Source organism: Budorcas taxicolor, chromosome 2 (assembly GCF_023091745.1).
Source record: "Budorcas taxicolor isolate Tak-1 chromosome 2, Takin1.1, whole genome shotgun sequence".
NCBI lineage: Eukaryota > Metazoa > Chordata > Mammalia > Artiodactyla > Bovidae > Budorcas > Budorcas taxicolor.
In genome coordinates this window covers 66,084,407-66,099,062 of record NC_068911.1, presented here as the reverse complement: position 1 = coordinate 66,099,062, position 14,656 = coordinate 66,084,407, and the positions used below count along the sequence as shown (strand labels likewise).

Here is a 14,656-nt window from a genome sequence, read left to right as displayed (position 1 = left end):
ACAACGAACTGTAAATGCTGTGTGAAAGCACAAAACGAAAACTGATGCTTTACAAGAACTCTGAACCATTAAAAAAAAAAGTTAAATTATGTTTAGAACATTGTGTTTGAGACAAGAATGGGTGTATAGTGATTAAAGTACGAAAGAAAAGGTTTAAAGTTTTGCTTTAAAAAACCAGCTGTTATTTACAAAATTAATTTCTATGGAATACTGAACTCATTAGTGTCAATACTCCTAATTATCTCTATTAATGACAGTACTTATGAGAAACCATATTATGAATAATCCAACATATATAATCCAAAATGTTTCTCCCTCTTTCTGCTGTCAGCTTGATTTTGAGACTCCCATTTACAAGTTTCTCTCATTAATTTCTCTAACATGAAATAGGGCTGGATATGTATTGGTGATTGCAGCCATGAAATTAAAAGACGCTTACTCCTTGGAAGAAAAGTTATGACCAACCTAGACAGTATATTCAAAAGCAGAGACATTACTTTGCCGACTAAGGTCCGTCTAGTCAAGGCTATGGTTTTTCCTGTGGTCGTATATGGATGTGAGAGTTGGACTGTGAAGAAGGCTGAGTGCCGAAGAATTGATGCTTTTGAACTGTGGTGTTGGAGAAGACTCTTGAGAGTCTCCTGGACTGCGAGGAGATCCAACTAGTCCATTCTGAAGGAGATCAACCCTGGGATTTCTTTGGAAGGAATGATGCTAAAGCTGAAACTCCAGTACTTTGGCCACCTCATGAGAAGAGTTGACTCATTGGAAAAGACTCTGATGCTGGGAGGGATTGGGGGCAGGAGGAGAAGGGGACGACAGAGGATGAGATGGCTGGATGGCATCACTGACTCGATGGACGTGAGTCTGAGTGAACTCTGGGAGATGGTGATAAACAGGGAGGCCTGGCGTGCTGCGATTCATGGGGTCGCAGAGAGTCGGACACGACTGAGCGACTGAACTGAACTGATGTCAAGAATACACAATCTTTTATAATCGAGTACCTGTAACCACCCTTCTCATTAGTTTGAACCTATTAATCAATATTTAATCATTTTGACCTATAAACAGAAATTTTGTATGGCTAAATATAGTTATTTCCATCTAGAAAACCTTTCCTTTTTGCCTTGTTAATTATTTCACTATCTTTAAAAGTCAAGTCAGGACAGTATAAATACACATGATGTATTTCTGTGCTTCCACAGCCATAATTACATAAATGTACGTATGTGTGTTTGATAGTGTGATAGCACTTATCACACTGGATTGTTTTTTGTTTACTTTGCCACCTCTGTTAGACTGGGGTTTCTCAAGAGCAGGGATCACCTTGCTTTCTATATCCCCAGATCACAGCCCATGGCCTAGCATAAACTGAGTACACTGAATTACCATGGTCTTCTCTAAAATCTGTTTCCAGCAGGTAAAAAAACAAACAAACAAAACCCCACTAAAGAGGGTCAAATGAAATAGCTTAAATAATATAAAACTGGTCAGTGGTTCTAATTTCATTATTTTTGTCAACAACCTTACCACATAGTCACCCTGTTCATTTTCTTAGACAAGGAAGACTGACATACTTAATAGCATCATCTCAATTACAGAATTTAAAAAATCACAAATGCCTTCTCAACTAAATACTCTATATGGACATTCATCATAAACCATATTATGAAAGGAAATGATGTATTAGATAAAATTCCTGAGCAGTCACAAGTTGATAATCTGATACAAAATAGTTTAAATAAAATTCTGGGTGTTTAAACAATATTCCTATGCACTCAAAAATAAATGTATTAAAAAATCTCTCTTTAAATGATAGGTTTGAAACTGGTAAGTTTGAATACAGAAACTGATAGTCCATCTAACAGTTGGTGGTATTATGGTTGTTCACCTAATCAGACTACCTGGTCCATGAACAAGTCAACAAATGTAAAGATGCCACTAGCTAAAAATGGGTAATGAACATTAAGGACTTTAAAGAGAAGGTATCTGACTCCTGTTACAAGGCTTCCCTGGTGGCTCAGATGGTAAAGAATCCGCCTGCAATGTGGAAGACCTGGGTTGGGAAGATGCCCTGGAGAAGAGAATGACTACTCACTCCAGTTTTCTTGCCTGGAGAATTCCATGGACAGAGGAGCCTGGTGGTCTATATAGTCCCTGGGGTCGCAAAGAGTTGGACATGACTGAGCGACTAACACTTTCACAACTTATATTTGTGTTAACTGACTTTAATTCTAATCAGGGGCAAAAACTGGAAGAGAGGAGGAAATTTAAAAATGTTTAAATATTATAATTTCCATATACTAAAAAGGAGATCAGTCCTGGGTGTTCATTGGAAGGACTGATGCTGAAGCTGAAACTCCAATATTTTGGCCACCTCATGCAAAGCGTTGACTCATTAGAAAAGACCCTGATGCTGGGAGGGACTGGGGGCAGGAGGAGAAGGGGACGACAGAGGATGAGATAGTTGGATGGCATCACTGACTCGATGGACTTGAGTTTGGGTAAACTACAGGAGTCGGTGATGGACAGGGAGACCTGGTGTGCTGCGATTCATGGGGTCGCAAAGAGTCGAACACAACTGAGCGACTGAACTGAAGTGATACAGTACAGAAGTATGCTGTTCTTTATCCAAAATGTAAATAATGTAATTTTCCCCTTATACCTTTAAATGACAAGGAAAAAAAAACCCAACAAACTCAAGGTGTGCTCTATACAAATTTAGTCCAATCTTTACATCATCCTGATCTAAAATATTTTATAATGATAAAGAGATTTTCCTAATGGTAATCCTGAAGCTCAAATGATTTTTGATCAAAAGGTTAAACTAAATCAATAGTTTGTATTTTATTGTATCCTAATACTCAATTTCTTTAAAAACTGGTTATCAGCACTAGACTGAAAGCAGCCAATGGGACATGGTTGCTAGCAAAGAATTGGGACTGTAAGAAATACTGCAAAGCAAACACAGTCGGATAAGAGAGGCCAAACCTTCAAGAAATGGATTTAGTTGAGCTGGAGAGCCCTAAGTATAAGCATATGCTTATGGTCTACATCAGGTTCCAGGTAGGAGTTGATAAAAGGAGGCTTATCCTGATATATAACCTTTACATTAGGCAAAATTAGAAGAGTTTGCCAAAGCCTGGCCAGTATTTTTAAAATCATTTATGACAAATGCAGAAAATTCAACAAATTAAACAAAACATTCAAGAATTATAGTCACATAATTATATATATATAAAGGAAAGAACTTAAAAAGACAGACAGTATTTAGACAAGGCAGTTCCATAAACCATGACTTAAAGCCATAACAGAACCAGTTTGCTTAAGTCATAGTGAATCTGAAAGAAATAAATGTTAAGCCATAAACAGATTTAATATTAAATGAAAAAAGAAGTATTTATACCTCTATATCTGTGGAGTATTTTAGACTGATTATAATTGGATTCAGCCTCCAAAACCTTTCTGGTTCATCTGTTATTAGTTTATTTGCAGAATATATTAACTGTCTTTCTGAAAACATTAAAGTCCCATTCAAATGTGACCAATTACTGATTTTTTTGGGGGGGGGGTCAAAATAAAATGTGTTTGGTAAGATAAAGCAGATGCTAGTTATGGTCTAAGAGAAAATGTAATTATTTGGCATTGTCTATACCATTGCTCTAATCTATTTGTATCTACTCAAAGGTTAATTACATACTGATGAACAAATATATATATATATTTACAGTTTGTCTGAAGCAGATTAGACTGATGAAATAATAACAGGCTAGCTAACTGATTAACCAATCAAAACATTTCACTGATATTTGGCCACAGATTGATGATCAGGTTCCATAAATTCATGATCTTTGACTTTCTAGTTCAGCTACTATCCCCCAAATTAAAGAAATAATATTGGATAGTTTCTTCTTTGGGGAGTTTCTCATTGCTATTACCACTGATTTTTGTGAAGAGTAGCTTAAGTAACTTAACTTCTCTATTACCTCTCTTATTTGATCTTTAAAATAGTACTTATTCTATGAGTTTGACAGATGGGGAGGTAAAGGCTTGGGAAGATTTTAGTAAAGACTAGTAAAAACTGCAGCCATGAAATTAAAAGACGCTTGCTCCTTGGAAGAATAGCTATGACAAACCTAGACAGCATATCAAAAAGCAGAGACATCACCTTGCCAACAAAGGTCCATATAGTCAAAGCTATGGTTTTGCCAATAGTCATGTATGGATGTGAGAGCTGGACTATAAAGAAGGCTGAGCACTGAAGAATCGATGCTTTCAAACTGTGGTGCTGGAGAAGACTCTTGAGAGTCCCTTGGACAGCCAAGGAGATCAAACTAGTCAATGCTAAAGGAAATCAGTCCTGAATATTCATTGGAAGGACTGAAGCTGAAGCTCCAATACTTTGGCCACCTGATGCAAAGAGTTGGCTCACTGGCAAAGACCCAGATACTTTGAAAGATTGAGGGCAAGAGAAGAAGGGAACAACAGAGGAAGAGATGATTGGATGGCATCATTGACTCAATGGACATGAGTCTGAGCAAACTTCGGGAGACAGTGAAGGACAGGGAAGTCTGGTGTGATGTAGTTCATGGGGTCGCAGAGTCAGACACAACCTAGCGATTGAGCAACAACAGTAAAAAGAAGTACTCAGAATAAAATACGTGAGATAGAAGTGGCATCACTATTACCCTTTCCCCCTCTAGAATATAGTGAAAAACTCAGTCTGGGAGTGGAGAAGAAAGACAGTTCTAGAGTTTTTCAGGAATTAACATTTTTTAAAATTTTCAGGTATCGGATACCATCTCCCAGTTGTTGCCATTCCTATTTCAAGTGATAAATACTGAAGTAAAATACGGTTTAGGTACCAGGATTAAAAAACCGATCCCATTCCCCCCAAGTCAATGGACCAGTAAACAAAACCTTTTCCATATCATTAACTTATTAGTGAAAACTCCTCACATATCTTGTTATCAAAGAATGCTTCTATTAGTTTACCGAGCTTCCAGTCCACACACATTTGCAGTGCCTAAGTTTTAAAAGCAAAATCCACAACAAATTCTACAGGTATTATCACAGATTGTTAAGAGCTCCTATGAGTCTGCCTTTTGTTCATAAAGGAAATGCTGCAATTCTAAACTGAAAACTAACCCACGAGATGAGTATAAAAGACAAAGACATAACGGTGTTAAAACCATTTCAAGTAAAAGACAAAATCATATATTACCTTTGAAAATATAATAGATTATAACCAACAGCATCCAATTCTTGGTCTAGAGTACCATAAATGTCTCTAATACAATTTGATGAGCTTGTTTTTAAAGCAATGATTCTAGAAAGCTAAAATATAATTAAATTCAGTGAGTGGGACAGTAAAGTTGAATAATTAGTATTTTCTTAAAACCTAATATGTATTTGGTAAAAATATGAACAGTCACACCTCAACACTCATTAAACCTTTTATTATATATAAGTAACCATGGGTCATTACTGCCCTGATCAGCTAAACGTGTATGTCACGTGAAGAATTATTAAGGAAATGTAGAACTGATGAATGTTTTCACATAAAGTAGTTTAATTATTTCTTTGACATTCAATTTTCTTTACAAGTCATTCTGTTCTTCACAGTTAACAGTTTTGCTGTTGGCAGACTGAATGAAATTTTTTCTCCAGAATCTACTATAAGCATATTAACTCTTCATATTCTGAAAACTAGAATGTGTCACTTACTTTTTTAAAACTTATTTTTTATGATATGTAAGTAAAAAACAGCAAAAAATCATATATCCACTTGAAACAATAGAGAAAGTCATAGTTGAAGTACCCCTTCTTCCCAAACCCCCTTTATCACTGTTACAAACTAATACATGTCATTCTTAAAATTTTACCTCTATTTAAAGATTCATTTCTATACTGATTTCCATACCTACACATTTTAACTATAAAGCTTTCATTAATGAAAAAGAATTATGCTGTACATTTTTAGTATGTGACTTCTGAGTAATTTGTTGAGGTGAAATTTCCATAATATAGAACTAACCATTTTAAACTGAAAAATTCAGTAGCATTTAGTACACATCTGCAGTGCTGTGCCACCACCACCCTCTCTCTATCTGACCATTCAAGAGTAAAACCTCTTATCCATTAACCAGTTTCTTCCTATTTTCCTCTTCCTCCCCCCCATCTCTGGAAACTACCCATTTGCATTTTGTCTCTATGGATTAATTTGTTCTATATATTTCATATAAATGGAGTCATATAGTATGTGACTTTGTGGCTTCTTTCACTTAAGCATAATGTTTTGAGACTTATTCACATTGTAGCATGTAATTTCACTCCTTTTTGTGGCTGAAAAATATTGCATTGGATGTATATGCCACAATTTATCTACTGATGGACATCTGGGCTGTTTTCAAGCAACTTACTTTTTGCCCATAGTATTAGACATTTTCCAGGTTAATATATTCAAAAGGACCTTATTCTCTTTCTTTTTTGCAAAAGTTTTTTTTTAAATACCCGATAACACATCATCTCACCTAGCTTCATGTTTTGGTATACATCTTTAAAACTAAGAACACTTTCTAACCATGATGCTATTCATTCCTCAATTATTAATGATTAAAAATACTGATTTTTATGCTTAGTAAAATAAATCAGAGAAAGACAAACACTGTATGATATCACCCGTATCTTGGTTCTGAAACATAAAACTAGTGAATATAGTGAATAACCAAAAACGAAACAGATACTGAGAAAAAACAGTGCTTACCAGAGGGCAAGACAGAGATAGGGGATTAAGAGATTAAAACCTGCTGTATGTAGGGACTTCCCTGGTGGTCCAGTGGCTGTCTCTCTGCACTCCCAATGTAGAGCGCCCAGGGTTTGATTCCTGGTCAGAGAACTAAATCCCACATACTTCAACTATGAGTTCACATGCCACAACTAAGATCCAGCACAGACAAATATATAAACAAACATTTAACAAACCTGCTATGTATAAAATAAACAAGCTGCCAGGACACATTGTACAGCACAAGGAATAAAGTAAGTTGTAAATGGAGTATAACCTTTAACAACTGTCAATCAGGACATGTACATGGAAACATGTAATTATATACTATATATCAACTATACCTCAATTAAAAAAAAAACTGGTTCTGTTTTACTTTGAGGTATTAAGTAGTTATATTCAACTACAGAGTTTAACTTAGTGATTTCTTGGTTGTGACTTCTATTTTAAAAGTTTCATGCCTGCTTCAAAACTGAAGTGTTAGCTAACTTTTACCTAGGTGATAAATCTTGCCTTTATTCCTCCAATCAAGAAATTTCTACTCAAATTAGGAAATATAAAAATGAACAATTTTACAATAATGATATTTTTATACAGTTTGGATGATGGAAAAAACATGAAATTAAGGGGGAAGTAAATATTACATTTATTGTGAATACTGAATTCTCCAAAGTTTTCTGAAATAATAAAGCACTGTTGGTGTTCATAGTGGTGACCAGGGCTGCAGTATAATTAAGGAAATAGCAATATGATTAACATGAGTTTGAGCAAACTCTGGGAGATAGTGAAGGACAGGGAATCCTGGCATGCTGCAGTCCACAGGGTCACAAACAGTTGGACATGACTTGGCCACTGAACAACAATCTCATTAAAAGTTGTTAATATTGTTATAACTTGGGTCAGAACAGAAAACTGGCCCAACCTGAAGTCCAGTACCTTGAGAATATAACCATATATTTATATACCACTTTGTAGTTTTGAAACATTTTCACTTCTTAAAAAGGCATAATTAGCCAAATTACAGAAGAAAACATTGATCAATTTATCCTATTAAAATTAATATATTTTAAAATGCCTCCAAAAATTCTAATTTGATGTAAATAACAATCCAGAGCAGGAGGACCAGCAAGTATTATTATCTCTATTCCATGGGTAAGACAACTGAGGCTAACAAAGAATGTTATTTTTAATACCATATAACTGTTAAGAAGCCAAGTCATTCAGAAGAATGATTTTGTTAGTTTAAGAATAGATCCACCTAAATCACTTTGTTAATGTATTAATATGAATACTCAAACATTTAATAGTTAATATTCAGAAATCTGATAACCATTTTTATAGTACATAAATTTGTATCTATAATGTTTCACTTTAAAGAAAAAAATTCCAAAGTTTGTTTTGAAAAATTATGATATGAAAATTGTTCTTGAAGAATTTATTAGGTAATATATTATTTAACATATCCTAGTATATAAGTACATATTTGAAGTCTCTGTAATATGGTAAAATTAAAATATTTAATTTTTTTTGAAATGGTTAAAAGTAAGTTTTGCAAGATAATTTATTTGTTCTAAAGCTAATATGTCAATATTCAAAGCCCAACACAGAGTTTTAAAAGATGTCTGTCTCACATATGAAAAAGTGTTAAGTTATTAAAATTTACATTAGGTGAAATGCTATCCCTGGAGCTAAAAAAGCTAGAAAGCTTTCTCCTAAGTGTTTAAACAAGACACTGATACTGGTGACATCTTTAAAGATGTAAGATGAGAACAATCATCAATCATGATTAATTTTTAAGTAGGAATGGATAGCTCAGAGGATTGACCAATAACAACTACAATTCATTAAATTCATAATGAATTTAAATTCATCAATTTAATTCATAAATTCATTGATTTTTCTCACTGATGCTCATCAATTGGTAGTTTAGAAGATTTTACTTGAGAATATTTACAGCATTAAAAACAACACCAAAAAGGAAGAAAAAACAGAAGGAAGGAAACAGACTTAGTGCTGCCAAATGCCATCACTGAAAATCTTACCAAAGACTGAATAGGAAGGAGCCTTAAAACCTTTATACCACATAGGGTTCCTAAGAAATAAATCTGAGGCACACTGGCAGGGCAGTATGAAATGTTTTCTACTGCCACTGGCCATATTGTACCTGTTCTGTGGATAATTAGTCCTTCAGTTCCAAAGCTGTCAATCTGGCACCTTTCACGAGCACTATATTCACTTTAAATAAAACAAACAAAACAAAACAAAATTTATAATTCAAAGAACAAAAGAACTTAAAAACAAAAACTGCAAATTGAACCAACTCTACAGTTGTGACATGAACCAAAAAATAAGAAAAATGAAGTACCAGTAATATTTTACAGTTTAAGATTCTGTTGAACTCTATATCATAACTTTATAAAGTTTAAACCAGATAGTTTAGGTACTTTTGTACTATGCAAGTAAACACTTACATTTAAAAATTTCTTCACTGTATCAGTATTGGAAGTTATATTACTTCATCTTGGTATTCAAATAGGTTTATTAAACTACACTTTACTACAGATTCCATACACACCCAATATTGTGTCCTAAAATGTCTGAATGGCTAACTAGGAAAAAATAAGGAAAATATGTGTTCATAATTATTAAAAAGAAATAAACAATTTACATATATGCACCATACCTGCAGTTGACCATTTAATGAACTCAAGTCTTCTGCTTTCTTCTCTAAAGACTGAACCCAGACTTTTCTCTTTTGTCGGCATCTTGAAGCTGCTGCTCTATTTCTTTCCAGAAACTTCCTCCTTTTTTCATCGGGATCTTCATTAGCTGCTCTTCTTCGACGACCAGTTGTATTTTGGGTCTGTGGAGTTGTGTGAGCTGGAGAAGCCTATAATAGACACAAATGAAAGCTTTTTATATTTGTACCTAGTGATTAAAATGAATATAATAGGCAGTAAAGGATTGCAAAGGTGAAAGTGAAAGTCACTCAGTTGTGCCAACTCTTTGTGACCCCATAAACTATACATTCCATGGAATTCTCCAGGCCAAAATACTGGAATGGGTAGCCTTTCCCTTCTCCAGTGGATCTTCCTGACCGAGCAATCGAACCGGGCTCTCCTGCATTGCAGCTGGATTCTTTATCAACTGAACTATCAGGGAAGCCCCTTGCAAAGGTGACAGGTATTAATTTTATTTTCTAAGTCTCATAGTATACGTCAATATTCTGAAGCAATGGGCAAATCACCCTGTTGTTTAACAAATTCCTTGAAATAAATAAGCATTGCTAAACCTAGATTCTCACTAACTGTCACACGAATGTATTCTTTGTTGTTGTTCAGTTGCTAAGTTGTGTCTGACCCTTTGTGACCCCATGGACTGCAACAAGCCAGACCTCTCTATCTTTCACTATCTCCTGGAGTTTGCTCAAACTCATGTCCATTGAGGCGGTGATGACATCCAACCATCTCATCTTCTATCACCCCCTTCTCCTCCTGCCTTCAATCTTTCCCAGTATCAAGGTCTTTTCCAATGAGTCAGCTATTTGCATCAGGTGGCCAAAGTATTGGAGCTACAGCATCAATATTCATACAATGAATATTCAGGGTTGATTTCCTTTAGGATTGTATTCTATTCTTTAACATTTGTATAAACAATATTTTCATGTTTATAGAGAGAATACAAAGAAACTTAAAAATGCAATACAAATGATGATGTACAGACCTTTTATTTTTCCAAGTGCACTTTTAAGCAAACACTATGTTATTATTCAATCCTTTGATAATTATTAAGGTACTAATAAAAAATAACTTTTTATTTAAATTCACTATGGGACACCATGGTTTCTATGCTATTTTTGCAATAAAAAAATAGCATTAAACTGTAAATGTAAAAAATTGGTTTCTCTAAAATTAAGGAGTTGAAAGTACATACACATTTTAGTGTATTCAGCTTTTCTTCAGTTTCTGAAATTTGGGGTCAGTCTTTTTCTAAGGGTCAGGTTTGTGTAATTATTAATGCTCATTTTCCTTGTAGGTAGAATCCCAGAGTCTAGATTTTCATTTTAATTGGTCCACCTGCCCTGCAAAATCAGCCAGACAAAAATCTTCAGTCATTAGTGATACTGTCCGGTGTTTAGGATTATAGAATATCTTCATGTCTCTCACAAATCCCAAAATTGTGCCACAGAACACCTGAATACAGGAGATGGGATATAAACCCTTGGAAACAGTGCAAAAGAAAGCACTTTGTGGCCATAGACACATGATCCAAAGTAGCAGCCTGAAAACAAATCTCTTGCCTCTACTTTAATGTTATTTTAAAATGATGTAAACAAAAATTTCTACATTCTCTTCATCTACACCATAGGCAGAAATCTTTACGTTCTGCAGGTAATTAACCTGAATTATATATATCTCTACCTCTAACAAGGATTTGAGGCTACTTAGAAGCATATATTCTTCCTTCTCTCCCTTTTTCTATTGATTCATTCATTCTACTTCACTGAAAAATATGCAGGAACTATTGTAGTGATATAGCAGTGACAGAGCAGATAAAAGTCCTGCTGTCCTGGAGTTTCATTCCAATACAAGAAAAATATAAATAAAAATGAGATCCAGGTAAACAATAGTTAGTACAAGAAAATAAATTACATTCATTTTCTTTTAAATAAACTTTTAAGTATGTAAAAGCCATACTGAACTTGCCAGCCATAGATCAACAGCTGTGAGCTGCATTAGGCTCAGGAGCCAGTTGGCTAACCCTGAATTAAGACATAAGAACACACTCACTTTTCCTCTCTTTTGGCCCCTAGGTAAAGTTGCTTGGTGGATGACAACCACAACTATTTCACTTTATCTTAAGTTTCACAAAGGTAAAATACTGTTATCTAAACACCTATGCTTAGGAGGTAGTATTAAACTTGTTGTTCAGCTGTGTTTCTTTAATTGGAAAGTTTTACTTTTAAATGCTAATATTCTTTAAGTAGAGAAGAAAAACATCTAAATAGAGCTCTGTAACATTTAACAGAAATACAGTTAACACTTTACTGCAGATATATAGAAATAGCAATCATCTAATGGCCAGACACAAATTAGAGTGAAATGGGCCTCTAGTATAAACAGCTGCCGTTAAACCTATCTGCTACTTTGGTGACATTTCACAAGTGTTAATTCAAGAACTGTCTTATATCAGTAATATGGTTCATATATAAATTACTTGTTGAATACAACCAATAGTAAAAAAGTTTTCTTTAAATACTATTGATGGATACTGTACCATTTTAAACCAACATACAGATACTCTGAGAAACATTTACAGAGTGCCCTCAGCAGTAGTAACTGCTTATTTATTTTTTATATGTTCAACGTTTATGTTGAATTACCTTTTCTTAAGGCTTTTTAAATACACTTTTGGAATAAAAATTTGACCAGATGCACTGGGATGACCCAGAGGGATGGTATGGGGAGGGAGGTGGGAGTAGGGTTCAGGATTGGGAACACGTGTACACCCGTGGCAGATTCATGTTGATGTATGGCAAAACCAATACAATACTGTAAAGTAATTAGCCTCCAATTAAAATAAATTTAAATTTAAAAAAAATTGACCAGAAAATCTTTTCAAAGTATATAGTCATTGAAGTCACACTGTGTGGTTTTGTTTTGTTTTGTTTTTTAAGGAAAACTGGGTGATGAATGATAAAAAAACACATACCGGAGTTTCTGTGGTGGATGTGGCTGGCTGTTGTAATGACTGTGGTCGAGATTCCTCTGACTGAGTCCTAACCAAACCACTACTGTGACCTTTGACAGTATCGCCGTTGGTAACTGGAGGATGTTGCTGGGTCAAAGCAGCTTTTAATCTCTGAAATGCAAATACCAATTTAAAAAAAGAATGCTCCCTGCTTTCTACCCAAATCTAACTCCCAACACACTTTTAGTTAACCAAATGAGACATCTGTTAATGAATACACAGGCTTTAAACTTAGTTTTGATTTATTATATTCCACTGCATTCCTAAATATCAGTAAGAGAGATAAAAGGACCTTTGGGAAGCTTTCCTGAGTCTTTTTTGGCAACTTTTCCTCTTCTTTCTTTGGAAATAGTGTAAAGGGATAGATACTAGAGAAGAGCTTTAGACAAAGTCCCCTACGTGATTCTAATACAATTGTTTTCATTTACTTCAACTAAGAATAACTTAGAAAACTTGTAATTTATTTTCATCTGTGCATATCTTAATATCTACAACTGATCCAGATACCTTAGAAATGAGGTATATATGAAAAAACCACCAATCTGCTTAAGCAAGTGTTAGTAGACATTTTCCACTGCTTATCATTGTAGATTCTGGGTATGATTTTAAAAACAAGGTCAGTAGCGTAAAAAATGTTTTGTTGAGGTATAAGTTACATACAGTAAAACAAAGTCTTTTCAGCATATATTTCTATGAGTTTTAACAAGCACATACAGTTGTGCAACCTCCTCCTACAATCAGGATACAGAACAGTCCTATCACGCACCAAAACTTCTTCATGATTCTTTCTTGTCACACTCTCCTCCCACCACAGTTCAGTCACCTAGTCATGTCCAACTCTTTAAGATCCCATCGACTGCAGCACCTCAGGCTTCCCTGTCCATCACCAACTCCCAGAACTTGCTCAAACTCATGTCCAGCGAGTTGGTGATGCCATCCAACCATCTCGTCGTCTGTCATCCCCCTTCTCCTACCTTCAATCTTTCCCAGCATCAGGGTCTTTTCCAGTGAGTCAGTTCTTCACATCAGGTGGCCGAAGAATTAGAGCTTCAGCTTCAGTCCTTCCAATGAATATTCAGGACTGATTTCCTTTAGGAATGACTGGTTTGATCTCCCTGCAGTCCAAGGGACTCTCAAGAGTCTTCTCCAACACCACAGCTCAAAAGCATCAATTCTTCGGCGCTCAGCTTTACAGTCCAACTCTCACATCCACACATGACTACCTCCCAACACAGTCCCTGAAAATCCCAAGTCTGTTTTTTGATTCTCAAAGTTTTGCCTTCTCCGAATATCATATAAATGGAACCATACAGTGTATATAATAAGCCTTTTGAATCTGGATTCATTCCTATAGCATAATGTACCTGAGATCCACCCCTGCGGCTGTGTTATCAGTAGTTTAAATCAGTTTCTAATAAACACTGTGTTGATTTTACAGATTCAGTTCAGTTCAGTCGCTCAATCATGTCTGACTCTGCGATCCCATGAACCACAGCATGCCAGGCCTCCCTGTCCATCACCAACTCCCAGAGTCCACCCAAACCCATGTCCATCAAGTCAATGATGCCATCCAACCATCTCATCCTCTTTCGTCCCCTTCTCCTCCTGCCCTCAATCTTTCCCAGCATCAGAGTCTTTTCCAAAGAGTCAACTCTTTGCATGAGGTGGCCAAAGTACTGGAGGTTCAGCTTCAACATCAGTCCTTCCAATGAACACCCAGGACTGATCTCCTTTAGGATGAACTGGTTGGATCTCCTCGCAGTCCAAGGGACTCCCAAGAGTCTTCTCCAACACCACAGTTCAAAAGCATCAATTCCTCAGCGCTCAGCTTTCTTTATAGTCCAACTCTCACATCCATACATGACCACTGGAAAAACCCATAGCCTTGACTAGATGGACCTTTGTTGGCTAAGTAATGTCTCTGCTTTTTAATACGCCATCTAGGTTGGTCATAACTTTCCTTCCAAGGAGTAAGCATCTTTTAATTCCATGGCTGCAGTCACCATCTGCAGTGATTTTGGAGCCCAGAAAAATTAAGTCTGACACTGTTTCCACTGTTTCCCTATTTATTTGCCATGAAGTGATGGGACCAGATGCCATGATCTTGGTTTTCTGGAT

At 35.5% G+C, this 14,656-nt stretch overlaps 1 protein-coding gene across 2 annotated transcripts in view; it reads right to left on the bottom strand.

Annotated features, from left to right (window-relative positions):
* The window catches only part of ATF2 (activating transcription factor 2), a 94,174-nt gene that overhangs the window by 22,818 nt on the left and 56,700 nt on the right, over positions 1 to 14,656 (bottom strand). For both annotated transcript variants that reach the window (XM_052658831.1, XM_052658823.1), the window contains exons 11-12: positions 12,500 to 12,649; positions 9,471 to 9,677 (exon numbers count right to left, since the gene is read on the bottom strand). In XM_052658831.1, coding sequence (XP_052514791.1) covers positions 9,471 to 9,677; positions 12,500 to 12,649 — 357 coding nt within the window. The remainder of the gene's footprint in view (positions 1 to 9,470; positions 9,678 to 12,499; positions 12,650 to 14,656) is intronic.